The 19,788-nt window shown below is 46.4% G+C and overlaps 1 protein-coding gene across 1 annotated transcript; it reads left to right on the forward strand.

Annotated features, from left to right (window-relative positions):
- The first annotated feature begins 15,843 nt into the window (after positions 1-15,843).
- On the forward strand, positions 15,844-17,795 carry LOC135394215 (zinc finger protein 883-like). The gene is made up of 2 exons (XM_064624829.1): positions 15,844-17,462; positions 17,537-17,795. The coding sequence occupies exons 1-2, from the start codon at positions 15,844-15,846 to the stop codon at positions 17,793-17,795; spliced, it is 1,878 nt and encodes a 625-aa protein (XP_064480899.1).
- Positions 17,796-19,788: the final 1,993 nt, after the last annotated feature.

A 19,788-nucleotide genomic window follows, 5' to 3' on the forward strand; every position in this document is an offset into this window, starting at 1 on the left:
TAACAACAAATGCCGTTGACCGCATGACTCTAGGTGGTGTAGTTTTTTTATTATAATTCAATGACACGTTTTCTGGGAAACCGTGTAGATATAGGTATGAATTTTGGGGTCAAATGCCAGAAGAGGAGCTGGAAGGAAAAGATCGGGTGCTAGCTTTAGTTTCGTAATCCCGAGTGAAATACGAGGTTATTTCGACCTTGACCAAGTGGCAACTCGGCAACCCTGGTGGGAGCGGTGATTTCAAACATAACTGCAATGACTAATTTCGCAACCATAATGATGACGTGATTGGGCGAGGTGTTCGGGTACGAGTTCCTGCTGACTGTCGACAACACACTTCACCTCACCTCACTTCAGAATTTCGAGACACCGATTCGCGGATAACTTCGGACTTGGTTCCTGGCGCGTCCATTCTGGGTTCACATTTCGATCTGACTGTCCCAGTCTTTGTCCTCCCCTAGGTTTTATAATCACTGTTGTTTTTCACCTGATTTACTGTGCCTATCTTTGGGCTCGTCGCTTTCCTTTGAAGATTCCAACTCCCATGCAGGGATGGGCAGTATTTAAATACATTGTATTTGAAATACTATTTAAAATATAAATACACGTAGTTATATCGTGTACGTAAATACAGTCTTGAAAAGTGTATTTGTTCCTCCAGCCCGTAACGACACACACGTGCTGCGAAGGCAGGGAAGGATAACGGACGTATTTTCGTTGCTGCAATGTTTTCGTTTCCGTTATTCGTTTCTGATACCGGCCTTCCAATTTCATTTCCGTTACTGTTTCCGGTAAAGGAACGGCTATTATAGAGCTGCGGGAGGACAGCCCATCCGGCTCTGTCACCACCCTGTTTTGCCTAAGTGCTGCTTTGGTGTCACGCGTACACACTACGCAAGTAATTTTGTATCGTTGGGATGCGCACATCTTGCAAGTTTTAAAATAAATAATATAGGAACAGGTCTTTGGTCATTCGGAGTCCAGCAGCTCAAGATGGGCGTAACCTTCATCCAATGTCGCATTCATAAGCGGATGCTCTCACCTGTAAATAATACTGCCATGGCCACAGTGAAAAAAGAAAAAAAAGTGCAAAATAAGTAACTAAAAACTACGGGTGTGCGAATCCGAATTTTTTGAGTCGAATCGAATATCGAATCGAATGGGAGAAGAAATTCCGAATACCGAATCAAATATCGAATATTCGTGCAAAATTTACAATATGTGACTTTCCCACTAAAAGTTTCCATTTTGTAGCCCATGCCTTTAGTGTAATTTTTCTGGCGTTAACTGTCACAAGAGAGACGTGCAATTCTTCTGCTAAAAACCCCTACTCTTTAATTTTACATGAGAATGCTTCCTGCTTTTCAGGTGAGCCTACACTTACTGGAGTGGTTACCTTCATTTCAAAATTTTATGTCCGGCAGTGACCTGTTATACGGATGAGGCTGTAATTGTTTCAGACAACTACAGGCCATTTCTGAAACAAACGAATTTGCATTGTGCGTCAGCTTTGCAGTGAACACCCTTTAGTTCCTTTGCTCTCGCCCGAGGAAGTTGCGCTGCTGACATTTTGGACATAAAGGACACCTTTAAGACACCCTTCTTGTTCGTGGGCTGTAGTCATTATTCAAGAGCCCTAACTTTTTAAAGGCAACCTCGCAGACATCAAATCAAAGTCCCCCGTCGGCACCGCTAAACTGCATATGGGAGGGGCGGCACCCTTTCCACAGATGACGTATACAAAACTAAGTTTGGATAACGTTATCTTAAACTAAACACTGTCCCGCCTGTGTTGGTCCTGCAGCCAGGGCAATTTCGTAAAGCAGGCTTCACCTCATGCACAGAAGCATCAGGTGAAGCCCACTTTCGGGTTGTGTCCTTTTACGAGGAATAGTCGTTTTACAAGGAATAGTTTTTTTTTTTCGTGGAATAGTCGAATATTCGAAAAAGCAATTTATTGGATATTCGATTCGCCAATCGAACAGTTCGAGCGTTTGATATTCGATTCGAATTCGAGAACTCGAATATTCGCACACCCCTACTAAAGACCGTAGGTTCTCATCCTCGTGGAGTATAGTCATGTGTGGATGCCATGGAGTTACGAGGACTGGGACGGGGTAAACAAGAGATGCACCCTCGAGATCCAATATTGTGCCTTCTTTCCATGCTCTCGTGTGCTATGTAGTGCATTACAGGGAATGGAGACATCAAAAAACAAAAACAAAAATTAAAAGTCACGCAAATGCCATTGCACAACAGGAATAGCCATTACCCGAATTCAATACCGGACGATAATTTTCGTTTCTGTTTCTGTTTCCGGTAATGGAGGACCATGGTATGCGTTTCCGTTATCGTTACCATCTCCAATTTCGGTAATATACTGTTTCTGTTACCCTTCCCTGCCCGAAGGTGTAAGAGCAATAAGGACCGACCTCCCAACCATCCCGTCGGTACCCTTTTTACTTGGGTCCCTCTTTTAAGTGGACGTAATGGGAGACATGTCCCGACAGCAGTCCACTACCGGACTTGTGGCTGCGAAGAGGCCACTTTACACACATGCATATTTTGGCCTGTGGATCACAGACCGCATATGTTTTCGTTTACCGTAAATACCGGGACGGGAGCACTCCCACTAGAGCCCTGCCCGGATGAGATTTTTTGCATCCGCATCCGACCCGCATCCGCACACACGTTATCCGCGTCCGATCCGCATCCGCAGCGTACACAACAGTTTACATCCACATCCGATCCGCTGAGTAGAACGCACCATCTGCATTCGATCCGCAAAAGCCGCACGTTTCATAGGGCGCGTAAAGACTGCAGGAAGCATATGTTTGTATTATTTCGGATGCCTCCATGCTGTCACGGAAGGAGTCATGACGACAAGCGAAGGTAAACCTTTCAACAAACGCAATATGGAGAGACTTCTGCAAGGCGTAGAAGGCTACCCCACCGTTGCTCGCGTGGACGCCAGAATGCCCCCTCAACCGTCTTGGCCGTGCATGGTCAAAGGTGAACCCGAGCATGCGCTCACTGTCGGCGCGCAATACAGATAAATTGCTGGTTGAAGAATTACAGCACGCGGTATATCCGCATCCGATCCGCACACCGCAGGAAGTGCTGAATTTTCATCCGAATCCGCAAGTGTCTTGCGGATATCCGCGGATATCCATTTCCATCCGCCGATGGTGCAGGGCTCTAACTCCCACCATCTCAACCCTACACCTTGACGGTGGAAAAATGCTTCAAAAATGCTTCACCTGTTTTTCTTCCTGATAACCTGGGAGGCAGATCGCCACTAGGGGAAACGTAGTTAGTATAATGTGTCTTTTATGCCTCTCGCACCCCTTTGAAGATTTTCAGCTTTTAAGTTGAGATGAACCAATAAATTATTGCCGTGTGTCTGAGAACTTACATGTGTCGTCTTCTGTGTCTGTCTCTCTCTGTCTTCTTCGTGGATCTATACCAGCTAGCCTGCACCCTTCCCTTGTTTATTAGTTCATAAGTTCAGTCCAGTGGCCATCACATGACTTGAAGCTTTCTAATGTGTCTTTATTTCTCTCCCCTTTTTTTGTTTCACTTCAGGATTGATGCCTGGGACGGGTCGCATCAAAGAAGAACCTCGAGAAGACTCTTCGAACGAACGTCCAATCATAGAAGTGAAGACAGAGCCTTACAATGTTCCAATCTTAGCAGAGCAGGACCAGATGGGACACAGCTGTGACTCAACATCCGAAGGTAAATACAAAATGGTTGAGGGAATTTTGTCAACATCAAACTGGACGGCAACACGTGGACGAAAAGAAGGATTCAACAGAAATGCTGTTTCGGGTTTCTCTTTGGCATGTGCCAGTTTTCCGGCATGTACTGTCCTCTGTGGAAGATTCGGATTTTGCAGATTCCTGGTCCAACTTTGCATTGATGCAGGATTTGCTGGTGGTGATGTGGGGAATGAAATAATGAACCCCTTCGTGATGACAATTTAGTTTTCTCGCATACAAAGCAGCTCCAAAAGGCTCAATGCAGAACCATGAAATGCCAACGAACGTCCCCATTACTGGTCGTTTTTATCACTCTGGACATCCTCAGGACGTACACTTTGGAGGCATTTTTGTGTCACTTCACCCATGTTGCGCACATGAAATGGATCTAAAAGTGTGTTGTTGGAGACCTTTTAGCATGCTGGGGTGAATTGAATTCAGTGCTGTTTGAGAAGTTGGCACATTATATGGTTACACAGTTGGTGGCCCTGCACATATTTTCTATGGCCGTTGGCTTCAGTGGTTATTGAAGATTGCTTTTGCCACAGGAATATTAGAGTCGCTGACTCATATTTCAGAGACCAAGAATTTAGACTTTCCAATTTTTTTGGATATAGCTCTTGGCACAGTCAAACGCCCCCATAGAGCCAATGTATTTCGGCTTCCAATATTTCGGAGAGTATTTTGGATGGAATGCCTGGTTTTTCATACTCTTTTTGCTCTTAGCGTACCTACTTTTGAGGGGTGTGCGAGTGCCAAAATTTTGACCGTGAATTGTTTTTGAACATTTGAAACTCACTGCAAGTTGAACACAAATATTGAAAACGAAGAATTCGAATAACTTCCAAATATTTTCATCCAGTAATAAAGCTGCGCAAATAGCAAAACTTCCATCGCAAATAGTTGCAGTGTGAATTGAACCCAAATAATTTCTTCAGATGGCAAATTGAATTCGAATAATCAAAAAATGCTCAATTCAAATACCTCATGGTGAGCTACCTTGTGGTGTTGTGCTTGTTCAATGATGTTCTACTCCGAACTTTTCACCCAGCACAAAGTATCGTGAGAGAGGGGTACCTCTGCGTTGTACGTATTTTGTTGGCTGCATTAGTGAGATGAACTGTTGACATGAGAGTTAACATTAACATGAGAGTGAACATGTTTCACGCTGCCCACTTTGTGCGCATCTCCTCAGTCCTGCATTTACATTGTGAATTTCCCGCGAATTTTTTTAGAAGCTGCACATATTTCTATCCGTTAATGAACATAATTATGAAAGTTGGGAGTACATTTACTGGAAGAAGCAGTGTTGACCCCGAGCTCACAAAATACTTTGGTGAAAAGAATGTCCACCAAAATGGCAGAAACGGGCCCGTTGTTACATGACGTCTCTAACCTGTGCTAAAGTGTCATGCACCTCAGAGTGAAGTACCTGATGATGTGACTGTATAATCGAGAGCTCACTCACTGTAGTGCGAGCGTGCAGGAATTGCTATGGGGCGTACGTTGAAAGAACACTGACGGGCTTCCTGTCAACTGTCCTCTAGCTCGCACAATTCCTTCCATCTAAGTCGAGGAATGGTGTAACATCATGTATCTTCGAAGTTTGGGGAATCTGCTTGTTTTTTTTAGAGCACGAATCTCATACATGAAGCCCAAATGTTGTACTTGTCCGATCCAGTAACGTTCAGCTGACATGACTTCCGTTGCTCGATGGGGCTCCGTTTGCTTTTGCAGCCCTCTTACCTTCTTTACAAACTGAACGATCCACGCTGTTGTTCGAGGAAAATGATTTATGCTACTGGGGGAGCCTTTCGATCAGGGTTGTGGAGTTGCCACTCCGGGATTGGAATGATTCCGGAATCATTCCAGATTTATCAGAGCCCGGAATGGTATTGGAATGGAATGGCTGAAACTGTCCTTGGAATGGAATGGGAATGGAATTGGGCATTTTTTCGCAGGCGGAATGGAATTGGAATGCAATGCTGTGGGTGCCACACGGTCAAGGGCGATGGCTTGGTTTAGTTTTATGAAAAAATAAAATGGAGATTTTGGCTTCATTAGTGTGAGGCCCGCAACCCCACATCACTTGCACCAGTTACTTTAGTGGAAAACTCCTGTAATGATGATGCCAATGAAGAAGAGGAGGATTGGAGGAGGGCGAAATAACCTTGTCTTTGCGCTTTTCCCGTGCTGCGTAATGCCAGTCTCCTCTATAGCACTGCTGGGCTAGCTAGTACGGTTACTGGTCCTAATTCTTTTATCGTAGAATTTAATGTATGGAATGGGGTTGCCAAGCCCTTCCAGGAGTGGGAATTCGCCATACCTTTTTGTTCCGAGGAATTGAAAGGAATGGAATTACCCAGATCTTCATTCCTCGGAATGGAATTGGAATGGGTGATCCCATTCCGCAACCCAGCTTCTGTACACGTAACAGGATGCAGGCGTGTCACTTGAAGTACTGATATGTCGGCACTTGTCATGGGCGTTACGATTTTCATGGGTGGCAATTGGTCGGGCATGGCATCTGGCCATTGGTCTGGTGTAGCCTTTAGCCGTGATGGCTCGCTCCACCAAATCCAGTTATGGATTACGGCAACTTTTGCACAGTTTGGCTGCATAAACGCGCTGATGGCCAGTAGTTAACTACATGTAGTTAAACAAACTGATTGTAGTTAAAAACCAGTTATCAACTACTTGCAGAAATGTAGTGGCAACTACTAGTTAAGCTACTATTTCGAGTAGTAAACTACACTAGTTAGGTTACTGCAGGCACAAACTGCTTATGATTTTGCTGCAAGCTTTACAGCACGATTGTGCTTCCAACTTTTATCTTGAGCCACTTGTTTGATGAGAACGGAGGTGCAGAGCAATTGTGCCATGCATGTGTACTAAATCTTCACTTTTAATGCTCCTTGTGGTCCACATTTATGTGTCCAAGAACACTATAGAATGGAATTGGTGTTGATGGACCACGTTGAGTAGTTAGAGATGTACTTAAAATAAATTACAACTTAGTTAAGGAAGTAGTTTTAACTGTCCCCTGAAAAGTAGTTGAACTACTAGTTAAACTACTCCATTGCAAAGGAGTTAGTAGTTATAACTAAACTACTGTAGAAGTAGTTAGTGGCCATCACTGCGTAAACGACTACATTATGATGATGTTTCTAAGTGAGAAAACAAGGAACGGTAGATGCAACCTAAGGAATCAAGTACAAAATGGTGCACGGTGTGCTTTCCCACTCGCGCATGCTCCCACAATGTTCAGCCCTAACCAGCACGCTCTACATAATCGAGCGCAACCGTATTGCAAAAGTACATAGGAGTGAGTGATTATGTGTGGTCAAGGTTTGTTTACAAAAACAACTCAGCTTTCATCCCTTTCCCTTCGGCTTTCAGGATTGCACTATATCTAATGCACAATTAATTAATTGTGCATCTGATAAAGTGCAATCCTGAAACCCGAAGGGAAGTTTCTGAACAATTATGCAGTGCATAGATGTATGCCTATATTGTGCTACATCTGATGCACAATTAATTAATTAATTGTGCATGAGATATAGCGCAATCTTGAAACCTGAAGGGAAGTTTCTGAACAATTATGCAGTGCATAGATGTGTGCCTATATCGTGCGACATGTGATACACAATTAATTCATTAATAAATTCACGCAAAAGTTGATAACAAATTATCTGGTGAGCGATTTAAAGAATGGGCTAAAAATGAGCGAAGCGAGTGCCACTTTTATTAGCTAGAACAGTGTGCAAACGCAAAACGTTAATCTGAAAACATGCCATAGAATATTTTTCATTCGTTAGTACAGGAGGGTGACAGTCTGTGAAGAAGCCAACCTCACGAGCGAGCTTTGATTGTACGTAATAATCTCTCCATGATCATTTCATCACTGCTTCAGTTGGAAATTGACTAGCGTTCAAGAGTCGTGGCTGGCAACCCCGGTTTCATCATTCCATCTCTGTGCATGTTGCCCGTACTACGATCCTTACTATCCAATCACACTTGTGTGCCAGCACCTAGCACATATGCGTTATAGTACAGCTTTGATGTATTCAAAACAGTACGAAGGTTTACGGAAAATTACACAACACTGAGTACAGATGCCAGAGACTTGAGAAAACAATAAGCATAGCTTAAATATATAAAAATAGTCGTACAGAAAAAGAAAAGAAAAAAGGCCGTGACCGTCCCAAATTTAACTCCGTTGGGGGATGGGGTGGGGGTAGGGGGCTTCCATCTGAAGGTCCAACACCGTCCATCTCAGCAAATGCTGGATGACGCCGCGTAGTGGCATGGTGTGCGCAGCCTCGCAGCGCATCATGGGAGATGCACTCTGGGCGAACGAGCGGCTGTTTTGGTTTTCGCTTCGCCTTGGCAGGTGTGTTTTCTTCGCTCGGTCTGAGCTTTCTTTGATTTGCTTCATCTACCGGACGTACTGGACGAAAACAGCTGATCGAAGGTAGGTGAATGGTGCTCGTTCCTCTATCGTGATGGTACGTGTGTGTGACTACTGGAAATTTTGTCTCCGACTGTTAGCTAAAGGGGAGTCGACAGAGGAAGCTAAGCCTGACGATAAGCTCGCCACAAATAATTTGTGGGTTGCATGCCTCGCTCTTTGCATTTGCAATCCGTGGCTCGTAATGTCGACACGAAGTTGACAAACGGGAAGATTGGCTTAGGATAGTTTGACTTGTTTGCGGTTGTCCTGACTCGATTCGAAAGGCGAACAAGTGACGTACTCAGTACTTCGAAGACCACCTATCACGACTTCTTTCGATTTTATTATTCCCTTTTTTTGTCTGTCGCTGTACGAAGAAGTATTCCTCGGCGCGTGTTGTGCCCACTTGAACAGTTTTTTAAAAAAATTATTTTTCGTTCCCCTCAGAGATGACATCGATCCCTTTGCGAGGGACGAGCCCTTGCGTTGTACCCAGCTGCAATCATCGTACTGGGTACAACAAAAAACTGTCGTGGCACTACTTTCCCAAGACGGATCCCCTGCGCAAGCTCTGGGTACAAGCCCTTATCTAGAACACTGTGCTACCGGGGTCATGGGAGCCTAAACCCAAACAAAGGATCTGCGGCGCACACTTCAACACTTCGGGAAGAAAGGGGTACATGGACAAGTTGCCACGCTACTTGACGCCTGGGACTTTCATCCAATCAGGTATGGGAACTATATACCATGTCCGTCAACGGGACAAAAAGTTTGATATTTCTTTATCTCTATTCATGGCAACCATTCAGCCATGCTAGACACCGCTGTGGAGGTTACCGTGGAAACGTCCTTTGAAGATGTCAGCTGCACATTGGAGCTGTGCCCAGAAGTGGGTACATATCCCAGTGTGAGCTAAGATGGGACTGGGATGGGGATACGATCACGGTAAGAGCATTTCTATGCTCGGTTATTTCCTACCTCTACTTGCAGAAGCGAAAATAATTACAAATCTGATTCCAGCACCTACAGCAACATTCGAATACAGTACATTCGAATGCAACAAATGCTACCAAGCCCAGGCAGCTTGAAGATGTAAATGCAAAGCTCACTCAAGAATGTTCACGGCTACGAGAAGCAGTTTCGAGCCTTCATGAAAAGAATGCAGCGCTGCAGAACGTGAATGTAGGGTTGCCACAGGTAAATGACGACCTGCATCAGAGGAACCAGCAGCTTGAGTGCCGTATCACTGAACTCGAAGCAGCCGTTGAACTACAAAGCCATGAACTGGAAAAGCTTCATGCAACACTGGCCACAGCTGGTGAAAAGTTCTCCAAGGAACGCCAGGAGTTGGAGTCTTATGTTTGTGACTTGGAGATGAAACCGGAACGGAGCAGTTCCATTCAAGAGCTCTGTACCAGGTGCACCCCCCCGCCCGCGTTCTCTCCGACGATGAACAGCTTCATTTTTACACTGGGTTTAATAGTCTGGAGCGCTTCAAAAGGTTTTGCAGCTTTGTTGAGGCAGGCTGTGAAGACTACGAGAACGCTTGCACCGAGAGTCCATCAAACAGAGGTAGGAATCGGGTTTTTTCTGCGGAGGAGCAGCAGCTCATCATCATTGTTCTCGTCAGACTCAGGGTGGGACTACTGGAAAGGGACCTGTCATTTAGATACGATATCAGTTTAGAGTACGTGAGTGAACTGTGCTCATTTTGGACTGAATTCTTGAGCAACTACTTGGAACGGACAGCGATATGGCCTTCCAGAGAGACCGTGAATGACTTTATGCCGGAAGTATTCGAGGAATCATACCCAACAACTAGAGTCATCTTGGACTGCACAGAACTCTTCATTGAGACCCCGAGTGACCTGCGAGTTCAGAGTGATACCTACTCGTCATAAAAGTCGCATGACACAGCAAAAGGTCTCATCGGTATTGCTACAAATGGGTTTGTTACATTTGTAAGTGACTTGGCACCTGGGAGGATCTCAGATAAGGCTCTGGTTAAACAGAGTGGACTGTATCAATTACTTGAACCAGGCGACAGTGTTATGGCGGACCGGGGATTTCTTATTGTTGAGGACCTTGCTGCACTGAGTGTTGGCTTAAATATTCCCCCATTCTTAAATGGTGCTCCACAGCTGACCCTGGAAGATGAAACAACAACAACACGAAGGATGGCTAGAGTTCGCATTCATGTAGAACGTGTTATTCGGAATGTGAAAACGTTTCGAATTTTGAAGTACGTTTTTTTGTGACTCAATGTCGGGGTCGCTCAATTTTGTTTGGAAGACTTGTGCATTGTTGTGCAACTTCTTAGATGAACCACTGCTGACAAGGAAATAGCTTGAGGGGCTGCCACTCTGTGCGCAGCACCTGTGGAAGATTACGCGTGTTTGCAATGTTCCGCGTACGAAACAAGATCCATCTGTTTCTGTAAAGTTGAACAGTACTTGCAGCGCATTCACCTTTAATGCTGAAAAAGCACCTGCAGATTGTGTGTTTTACATGTTGGGAGCTCTGTTACTTTGTCACGATTTAGCATATGATTCCTACACACTAAATCTGGTGACGCTTAAAATCACTACGTGACGCCTTTTCAGCGTTAACAAAAGGCACTTATTTTTGCGCCAAAGACTGTTTCTCTCCACTGAATGTCGGTTCCTCCAAATGATTCCGAACTTATGTTACTGGAAAGGCTACCCTACGGAGCAAACGTACCCGAAACATTTCGGCTCTATCTTATTTACACTTTGAATAATCAAACTCCGAAACAAACCCCCGAAATTCAGCAGTCAGCGTGGGCTCTTTCTTTGAACAGCTCGAATAAACCACTATAACCTGCGGTATTCAGTATACTTTACAAATTTGTCAGTGACGTCTTTGAAGTGTGTTCTTTAATTTCACTTAAGAAAATAACTGTTAGTTACAACCATGTTTTTACTATTAACCAAATACTTTAGTGTCAAAAAAGGACTGTTTTTTTTTAACGCTGAAAAGGCGTCACCAGATTTAGAGAGTAGCCCATTGAACTGCATCGAGATATGTACATAGTTACAAGAATTATCCTTCCGTACTCTGCATATGATGTGCCTATTATTTACACAAAATTAATTTACATACATGCATACATATCTACACATATGAAACGTTCTTCATCACATCAGCAACCTGATAAAAGCTCAGCAATGTAGGAAGCAAAACATCTGTCCAGAGATGCTGATCAAAGTAAATTCTGTCCACAAGTGGCTCGCCCGAACCACTGTCAGATACCTAGTCGCACCACAACAGACCGGTTAAAGCCATCTGCCCCTGTATCTGATAGTAGTGTTTATGCGTTTCCTTGAGCTTTCCACACTTCAGGAACGGAGCCAGTTTGCTCAAAATTGCAGCACTGGTGTCGATGTTTTGTTCCTTAGCTTTTGCAAGCGTTTTGACTTCAACCAATCCATACTCCATGATAGACTGATCATTATAGGGCCCGAATTTTTAGGCATGTGCCTATAAATGCCCAGGAGCGCCTAAATACGACATTTTCGGGGTTGCCTGCCTTTTTATCGACTCTACATTGCATTGTGGCTTTTTTCAAACATTTTTAGACGCCATAAGAGCCCTTTTTAGAGATGTAAGTGCGAGTGCGGCTTTCAGGCTCGTGTTGAGTGCTGCACTTCGCTTTTTGTAACTGCATGTTGCGTGTTGTTCCTTTTTTTGCGTACATTTGATCCAAAGATATAGCGTGCTTCCCTGCAGCCTCAGCATTTATGTCCCTGTCAAAAATATGAACTGAAATTCTGTGTAAAAATGATGAAACTTAACACAGCAGGATACAGCAAGAATGCCGGAAATTCAGACGCTCTGCTGTGTACAGCAGACCTGCAGTGTTTAGCATTAATTCTGCTGCAAATGTGTCCCTGCTGCACTGTGCTGTAATTCTGCTTTCAATAGCGATCCTGCTGTATTTTGCTGCACTTCTGCTGCAAGTAGTGTTCCTGCTGTGCTCTGCTGTAATTCTGCTTTCTACAGCCATCCTGCTGTATTTTGCTGCACATCTGCCGCAAGTAGTATTCCTGCTGCATTGTGCTGTAATTCTGTTTACTCATATCCTGTTGTATTTTGCTGCACTTCTGCACTATACAGCTGTTCTGCTGTACTGTGCTGAAAATGTGTTGCAAACAGCAATGATTGCTGCATTTTGCTGTACATATGCTGGAGATTAATAATGCAATTGTGCTGTCACAGGTGCCATAATGTAAAACCACAGTAGTTTCCACAGTATATCATTTAATGCGCACCCAACATTCAGAAATACTAGACAGATTTTTTTTACAAAGATACTGACTCTTGTCTCCGACGATTCTATTAAATACTGCGTCGCTGAACGGAGTGGTCTTGACATCCCGCCTGGCATTGGCCTGCCATACATATTCATGGTATGCACCTGGAAAGTATACACATCAAATACTAAGCAATCATGGAACAGTCAGGAATCAGGCAATTCAATACATTTCCTATCAATACATATAGCACCAAGAGGAATTATGCACAACAAAGTACATATCACGTGCTGCTGCTAGCTTCTGTGGTGTCAGTGGTGGCTTTGAATGTTCATCATGCTTGGTGTTGCATCTTTGGCCCTTCACACTCCTTTCACAGAGGACATCTTCACCCCACATAGCAGAACATACATTTCGTATGAACTTGCTGTCCGTTGCAGAGGTCAGGAGGGAGTTCCATGTTTCTGTAGGAATGGAAACTCCATGGCCGATATGAACCTGTAGTGCATGGATTTCTCAAACCAGAAACTGGCCAATCTTAGGTACGTACGTACCTGTACGTGTGTCTGGTACGTACCTGGTACGTACCAGACATCAAGGCTGATATGGTACTGTGGCCTATAAACGAGCAAGTTTTCCTTGGTGGGACATTCTGAAACACCAAGAAAGCCAAAGAGCGTACCAGATGAACCTGCCCATTTTTGCTTTTTATTGCCTGTTTTGGCCTTTTTTGAGGCCTAAATGCCTGCCTATTTCCGTCGTTTTTAGTGCTTAAATTTCCGGGTCCTACTGATCATAAACAAGGCCATCAGGTGACGCACCAAGGTCCGCAACACCAGGGTTTACACAACGCCCCACTGGAAAAACTTGCACATTTTTGTCAGCTTCGTATCTGACCAACGCCAACTTCTCGTTTTCTTGTCCAATCTTCATATATTTTGTCGGATGACACCGTTTGGAAAAGACAGATTCAACGAGGCTTTCTGTAAGCGGAGCTCTCCTTCTTACGATATCTCCAAAGTGAGAAGCAGTAATCCCGGTAGCCCTCTCGGACGCCCATAGCTTGACAGAGCTTTGCCCGCGCGTCTGTTTCTCCAGCTCCTGTGCATTTTGCAAGCTGAGCTGATGATGCTTCGGGAACTTTCGACTTTCCTCTTCCCACATGACTCTGAGAGGAAGGCTCACTGGGTTTTGACTGTGGGTTTGCCTTTCGGATGCGGGCTGTTTCTTTGGAAGCGGCTGGAAATTGCGTTCACGTAATATCCTGCTGTGCATCAATGTCTCTCCCTGACTAGTCATACTTTCAGCAAGAGTTCTCAAAGCACTTTCTGATGGTCTCACTTTAGCTTTTAATTTTGTCTTGCGTGGAGAGCGGTCACAGTTTCCGGGTGTATGCCTGATGAATTTAAGTTGTGCAAACTCATGGCAGTTAAGACCACCCTTAGCACACTGATGCCCCCACTGCTGTGGTTTGAGTGCACGACAAGCTGCCAGGGATGTAGGAAATGCCAGGACGAATGACGTGTAGTACGAACCAGGCGACGGCACAATCATGCTTGCACACCCCTCCCTGACCGGCGGGGCACCCACACCAACCACCTTTTATCTTGCCTGTGGGGCTCACAACACACTGTATTCTTTTCGCAGGGTGAACGATGCCTCTACTGATGCTTTGACCCACGTATCAGATGAGTAATGGAGTAGAACATTCTTCACCTTTGTCCCCTTTAAACATTGTATATCCTTGAGAGTAGTGCTTTTGGGCGCCGCTTTCATGTTGATAATCGGATATGGATGCTTCGCAAAATCCTTCCGGGAAGTTCTTCATTTGCTTCGTCCATGGACCCTTTGGGATGCCCTGGGAATGTGGGCGAAGTGGTCTGAAATAACGTATAGAATGGGATAACTATACTTCTGAATTGCACAAGATAGACACTGCAGTGCCTAGGAGTCCTTTGTACGATTGGCTTTGAGAGTCTGCACATTATTCATTAGAGCTTTGCAGGTCCTGAGTGTAAAGCAGTATTGAAATCCAACACTCAGGAAATAATTACATTTTAAAAAATGCCACAGCAAAAATTCGTAAAAATTCTCACGCCAGGATTGGAACTCGCGAACCTATGCTTCAGAACGCAACATGTTACCACTAGGCCAAACAGAATGACTTTTTCTTTATTTCTTTTTGTTCCACATGAAATGTAAGAGGAAACCAGCCATGCATGAGCAACAAGAACGCAAAGGGATAGCAACGGTTGCAGGAGGTTTCCCCTTGTATCCTTACATGGTATCCTTATATAACAGTTCAGTACAATTCAGCTTTGCGACATAGACGGTGTCTTCGTTACTGGAAACACTGCGCCTTCCAAAAACAGCGATAAAAGCAAAACGAGCGCTACATTTCTGCTGTTTGAGTTACGAAGAGGTGCTACACAGAAAGTAGCACCAGTTTCTAACTCAATAGCGTATAAATAGTCTCCAGTTTTCTTTTAGAGCTCTCTTCGTGAATCGTTACGCTTCCAATAAACAAAGACTGTATGTGGCTTCGTCGCGTTAAATTCGGTACATAAGAAATAGGAAGTTTGTAGGAAGTCCGACGCCGTTGGTATAGCAAGAACTCTCCAATAAACACCAACGTTCAGGTCATCGCTGGGCCATCCGACAGACCGCTACGCACTTCCGAAACAAGCACAGGCACTGAACGGAGTGCCATGTGCTTCCACGGTACGAGTGTTGAGTGCGGCGCTGCACAGCAGCCACTATTAATTTATTACCTATCAAGTATTGAACATGTATACTTACTCCATGTGAAGGAATAGACCTCTACCTGTATGTAAACAAATGACGTCATAGTGTCCGACAGCGCCGCGAGTTTGGTAGAGTTGAACTACGTTCAGATCTAGTGGCGAACAAGGTCGCGCCCGAAAGCCACGGTCTTGAGGGGATTACGATGGTCTCTGAAAGGGACGCGACCCTCGGTCCTACTTTTCTTTCAATAGGAGGCAGCAAACAATTGCAAATTCGTGAAACCCAGCTCTCCCCTTCCGAGCTGTTTCGGTTTCGGTCTGTCTATCAACGTCATGATGACGTTTCTCGGGTAGAGGTTTATACAGTCCAGCCAAAGACGGCTGTCAGGGCGGTTATCCGTGTGGGAAGTTAGCCTGCGCAGTACATGGCGGCATCCAGGACAGAAACCGAAACCAACCTTCCCTCCAGCCGGATTGATTCTCCCACAATGCAGCGCGCAGACAGCGACTGTGCGCCGCCGCGCGGGCCGCTGACGCATTTTCTGAAATCGTCTATTGTGCAAAATGGGGACAGTTTGCGCAGTTGGACACGAACACGCAGCACATTGAACATGGTGCCATATAGGTCCTTAAAAATGATGAATCAGAGATGCGCCTGGACTGGTACGCTCTCTTATTGTCAGGTTTCTGGAATTTCAGGAGCAAGAGAAAGCACTGGTATGCTCCATACCAGCCCAGCCAGAGGCACCTGTGATCAAGCATCTTCAGCTTGCAGTTTTTCAAATGCACAGCTCAAGATCAGCACATTAAAAGTTGAGCCGCAATTCGACAGCACGCTAGTAGTCACTACAGGGGGCCGACCCACAGAACAACCTCCAGACCAGTGCAGACCAGTGCCATGTGCATGCACATCGAAAGCCAGCATGAACTGCCACATGTTTGCTGAGCGTCGCCACGAGTCTGAAAAGTGTCCAGCTTCTCCTTCTTCGGATGCTCGGATGAGAGAGGATAGCTTTGAGTGCGACATCTTTCCCTCTGCATTCTCACAGTCTGTCAGTCACGAGAACCATGTGTCAAAGCCTACGGACCAGAAGTCATGCAAGTGTAATCTCTGTCCTGCTGCGTTCATCTGTAGCCTGGAGCTGCAGTGTCACAAGAAGATGCACGCAGGTGAGAGGCCATACAAGTGTGACCTGTGTCCTGCACAGTTCACCCGGAGCACAGACGTGAAGCGTCACAAGAGGACGCACACGGGTCAGAAGCCATACAAGTGCGATATCTGCCCTGCGGTATTCCGCCAGAGTGTACACCTACGGCGTCACAAGCGGGCACACACAGGCGAGAGGCCATACAAGTGTGATCTCTGTCCTGCAGAATTGACCCGTAGTGCGGATATGCAACGTCACAAGAGGACGCACACAGGTGAGAAGCCATACAAGTGCAATATCTGCCCTGCAGAGTTCAGCCAGAGTGGCCAGCTACAGCGTCACAAGCGGACACACACGGGCGAGAAGCCATACAAGTGTGATCTCTGTCCTGCAGAGTTCACCCGAGGTGCGGACGTGCTGCGTCACAAGAGGACACACACCGGTGAAAAGCCATACAAGTGCGATGTATGCCCTGCACAGTTCTGCCAGAGTGGGCACCTACAGCTTCACAAGCGGACACACACAGGCGAGAAGCCATACAAGTGTGACCTCTGTCCTGCGGGGTTCATCCAGCGCACGCAACTGAAGCATCACATGAAGAAACACGTGGATGAGAGGCCATACAAGTGCCATATATGTCCTGAAGAGTTCATCCAGAGCTCAGATCTGCAACGTCACAAGAAGACACACATAGGCGAGAAACCATACAAGTGCAATCTCTGTCCTGCAGAGTTCATTGTGAATGCAAACCTGCAGCGTCACAAGAAGAAACACATGGGCGAGAGGCCGTACAAGTGCGATATCTGCCCTGCAGTGTTCATCCAGAGCTCGGACCTACAGCGTCACAAGAGAACACACACAGGCGAGAAGCCATACAAGTGTGATATCTGCCCTGCAGGGTTCAGCCAGAGTGGAAACCTACAGCTTCACAAGCGTACACACACGGGCGAGAAGCCATACAAGTGTGACCTCTGTCCTGCGGAGTTCAGCCGGAGCACGCATCTACGGGACCACAAGAGGACGCACATGACCGTGAACCTGTACAACTGCAATGCCTGCCCTGCAGAGTCCAGCTGGATCGTGTAAATACATCATCACAAGCGGACAGACACAGGCAAGAGTGTGATGTTTGCATCGCAGAGTTGATCCGGAGCAGGCACCTACAGGATCACAATTGGACACACGTGGGTGACAAACCATACAAGTGCGATGCCTGCCCTGCAGAGTTGAACTGGAATAGGTCGCTACAGCATCACGGGTGGGCAGCCATTGTCGAGAAGCCATACAAGTGTGATGTCTACCCTGCTGACTTCAGCCAGAGCAGGCACCTGCAGTTTCAGATGCACAAGCAGGCACACACGGGACCGAAGTCATACAAGCCCTGGAGAATCCAGCCGGAACGGGCACCTACATGATCACCAGCGGACACAGACGGGCAAGAAGCCGTACATTGTGATGTTGTACTGCTTAGCCGCATCGTGGAGTGAGAAGCCACTCAGGAGCTTCCTCTGTTCTGCCAACTTGATGCAGAACAGAAGTGCTCAGCTAGAGCACGATCCTGTAGCTTCACAGCCACGGAACTCTTGGAGTAGAAACCGTACAGAAGAAAGAGGGGGTCCAAGTGTCAACTCCATTGTCCCCAACCGATTGGATTGAGTGGTGATGCACACGTGCAATATACGGAGCGATAACAGTCGAGTGTGGTACAAGAGATTAAAACCGTTTCCAATTTTTTTTTACATCTGGTAGCATTAGCTTTATCAATGACTAAATGGTTATGTGACTAATCCTTGAGGTACATTCGAAAAACGCTAGTTAGGGCAGTTTCTACTAATCCAGTCTTCTGAGGAGGAGGTTTTGTTTTTTCAGTAAGGGCGCTGATGATACAGCCACCAGTGTGGCTGTCCGACATTCTGTCATCACTGTTGTGTCCCCATGAATGATTTTCGTGGCAAAAGAGTGAGCCCTTGTGTGCCAAGAGCCACGGCGGCGGCATTCTATAATGATTGGATGCATTGAGCGCACAAAGCGCGTCAACTAGAATTGTGCGAATGTCCGAAATTTTGAATCCGAATATAATATCTTATGCTGTTCGCAACCAATTTTCATTTGTGGCGGAGCAAGGCAAGGGACTACCGAGAGACACGAGAGCCAGACTAAGAATGATTTATTGCTCACACACAGTGAGTGAGCTAAGCTCGGTTCGCGATGATGTCGATGCTGCTACACAGTCCCCCCGCTGGAGGAGACTATAGGTCTCCAAGTAACAGTGTTGGCTGGGAGCGCGGTAAGGGCCGGGGCGATGGGTCCAGAAAAACCAAGGAGGCTGCAGGCGAGACGTTTGGGTTCAGGAGGTAACCTGACTTCAGTCTATCATTTGAGACAGTCTCGTGTCTTCTGTTGACCTTGATCACGGAGGTCTTTGCGGTGCGAGACAGGACAAGGTGAGGACGTGAGTACGGCGATTGCAGGGGACTTGCGAACAGCATCAGTCCGGAGGAAGATGTGGGACGAAGTCGAGCGGTCCGGGCTGACGAAAGGAGAATGGCTGTGGTGCGTTTGTGGCAGAGAAGGGCGAAGGTGGGGGAAGGCCTGTTGTAACCGTGCGAGGTAGTCGGAAGGGCCTTGCGGGTCCGCCGACTGCTGGGAAACACAGAACTTGGAGGGCAGATAAAGGGTGGTTCCGTACACCAGCTCCTCCGTCGAGCAATTCCGTGAGGAGTGCATAGCTGTGTGAAGGCCGAGGAGCACAACGCGCAGACTGGAAACCCACGCCGATGTATTCCGATGACACATAATGGCAGCTTTCAGGGTGCGGTGGAGACGCTTAACCATGCCGTTCGTGGCCAGGTGGTAAGAAGTTGTCCGAAGGCGTGTGCAACCGAGGGTCTTGGTCAGGGCGTGGAACAAGGCAGATTGAAATTGGCCTCATCTGTCAGTGATAATCTCTGAAGGGGCTCCGAAACAGCTAACCCACGTGTTGACAAAGGCCGATGCAACGATTTGAGCTGTTATGTCGTCAAGCAGAACGGCCTCAGGCCAGCGCGTGAATCAGTCTACACAAGTTAGGATGTAACGTTTCCCTCCGGAGTGCGGCAGAGGACCAACAATGTCAACGTGGATTTGGTCGAAGCAGGCGTCGGGAGGAAGGAAACGGGATGGGGGGGGGGGGGGGGTGATGGTATAGCGATGAACTTTGCATCGCTGACAAGCCAGACAAGCATGTGACCAAAGCCGAGTTTCCTCGTTAATGCCGGGCCAGACGTAATGCGCGGAGATGATCTTGATGGTACGTCTGACGCCTGGGTGAGCGATGTTATGAAGACTCTCGAAGAGCGCACGGCGCAGACTTGCAGGAACGAGCGGTCGTGGCGAGCCCATAGGATACGTGACAAGTGACTGGCAAAG

This window comes from Ornithodoros turicata, chromosome 1, assembly GCF_037126465.1.
Source record: "Ornithodoros turicata isolate Travis chromosome 1, ASM3712646v1, whole genome shotgun sequence".
In the NCBI taxonomy this organism is placed as follows: Eukaryota; Metazoa; Arthropoda; class Arachnida; order Ixodida; family Argasidae; genus Ornithodoros; species Ornithodoros turicata.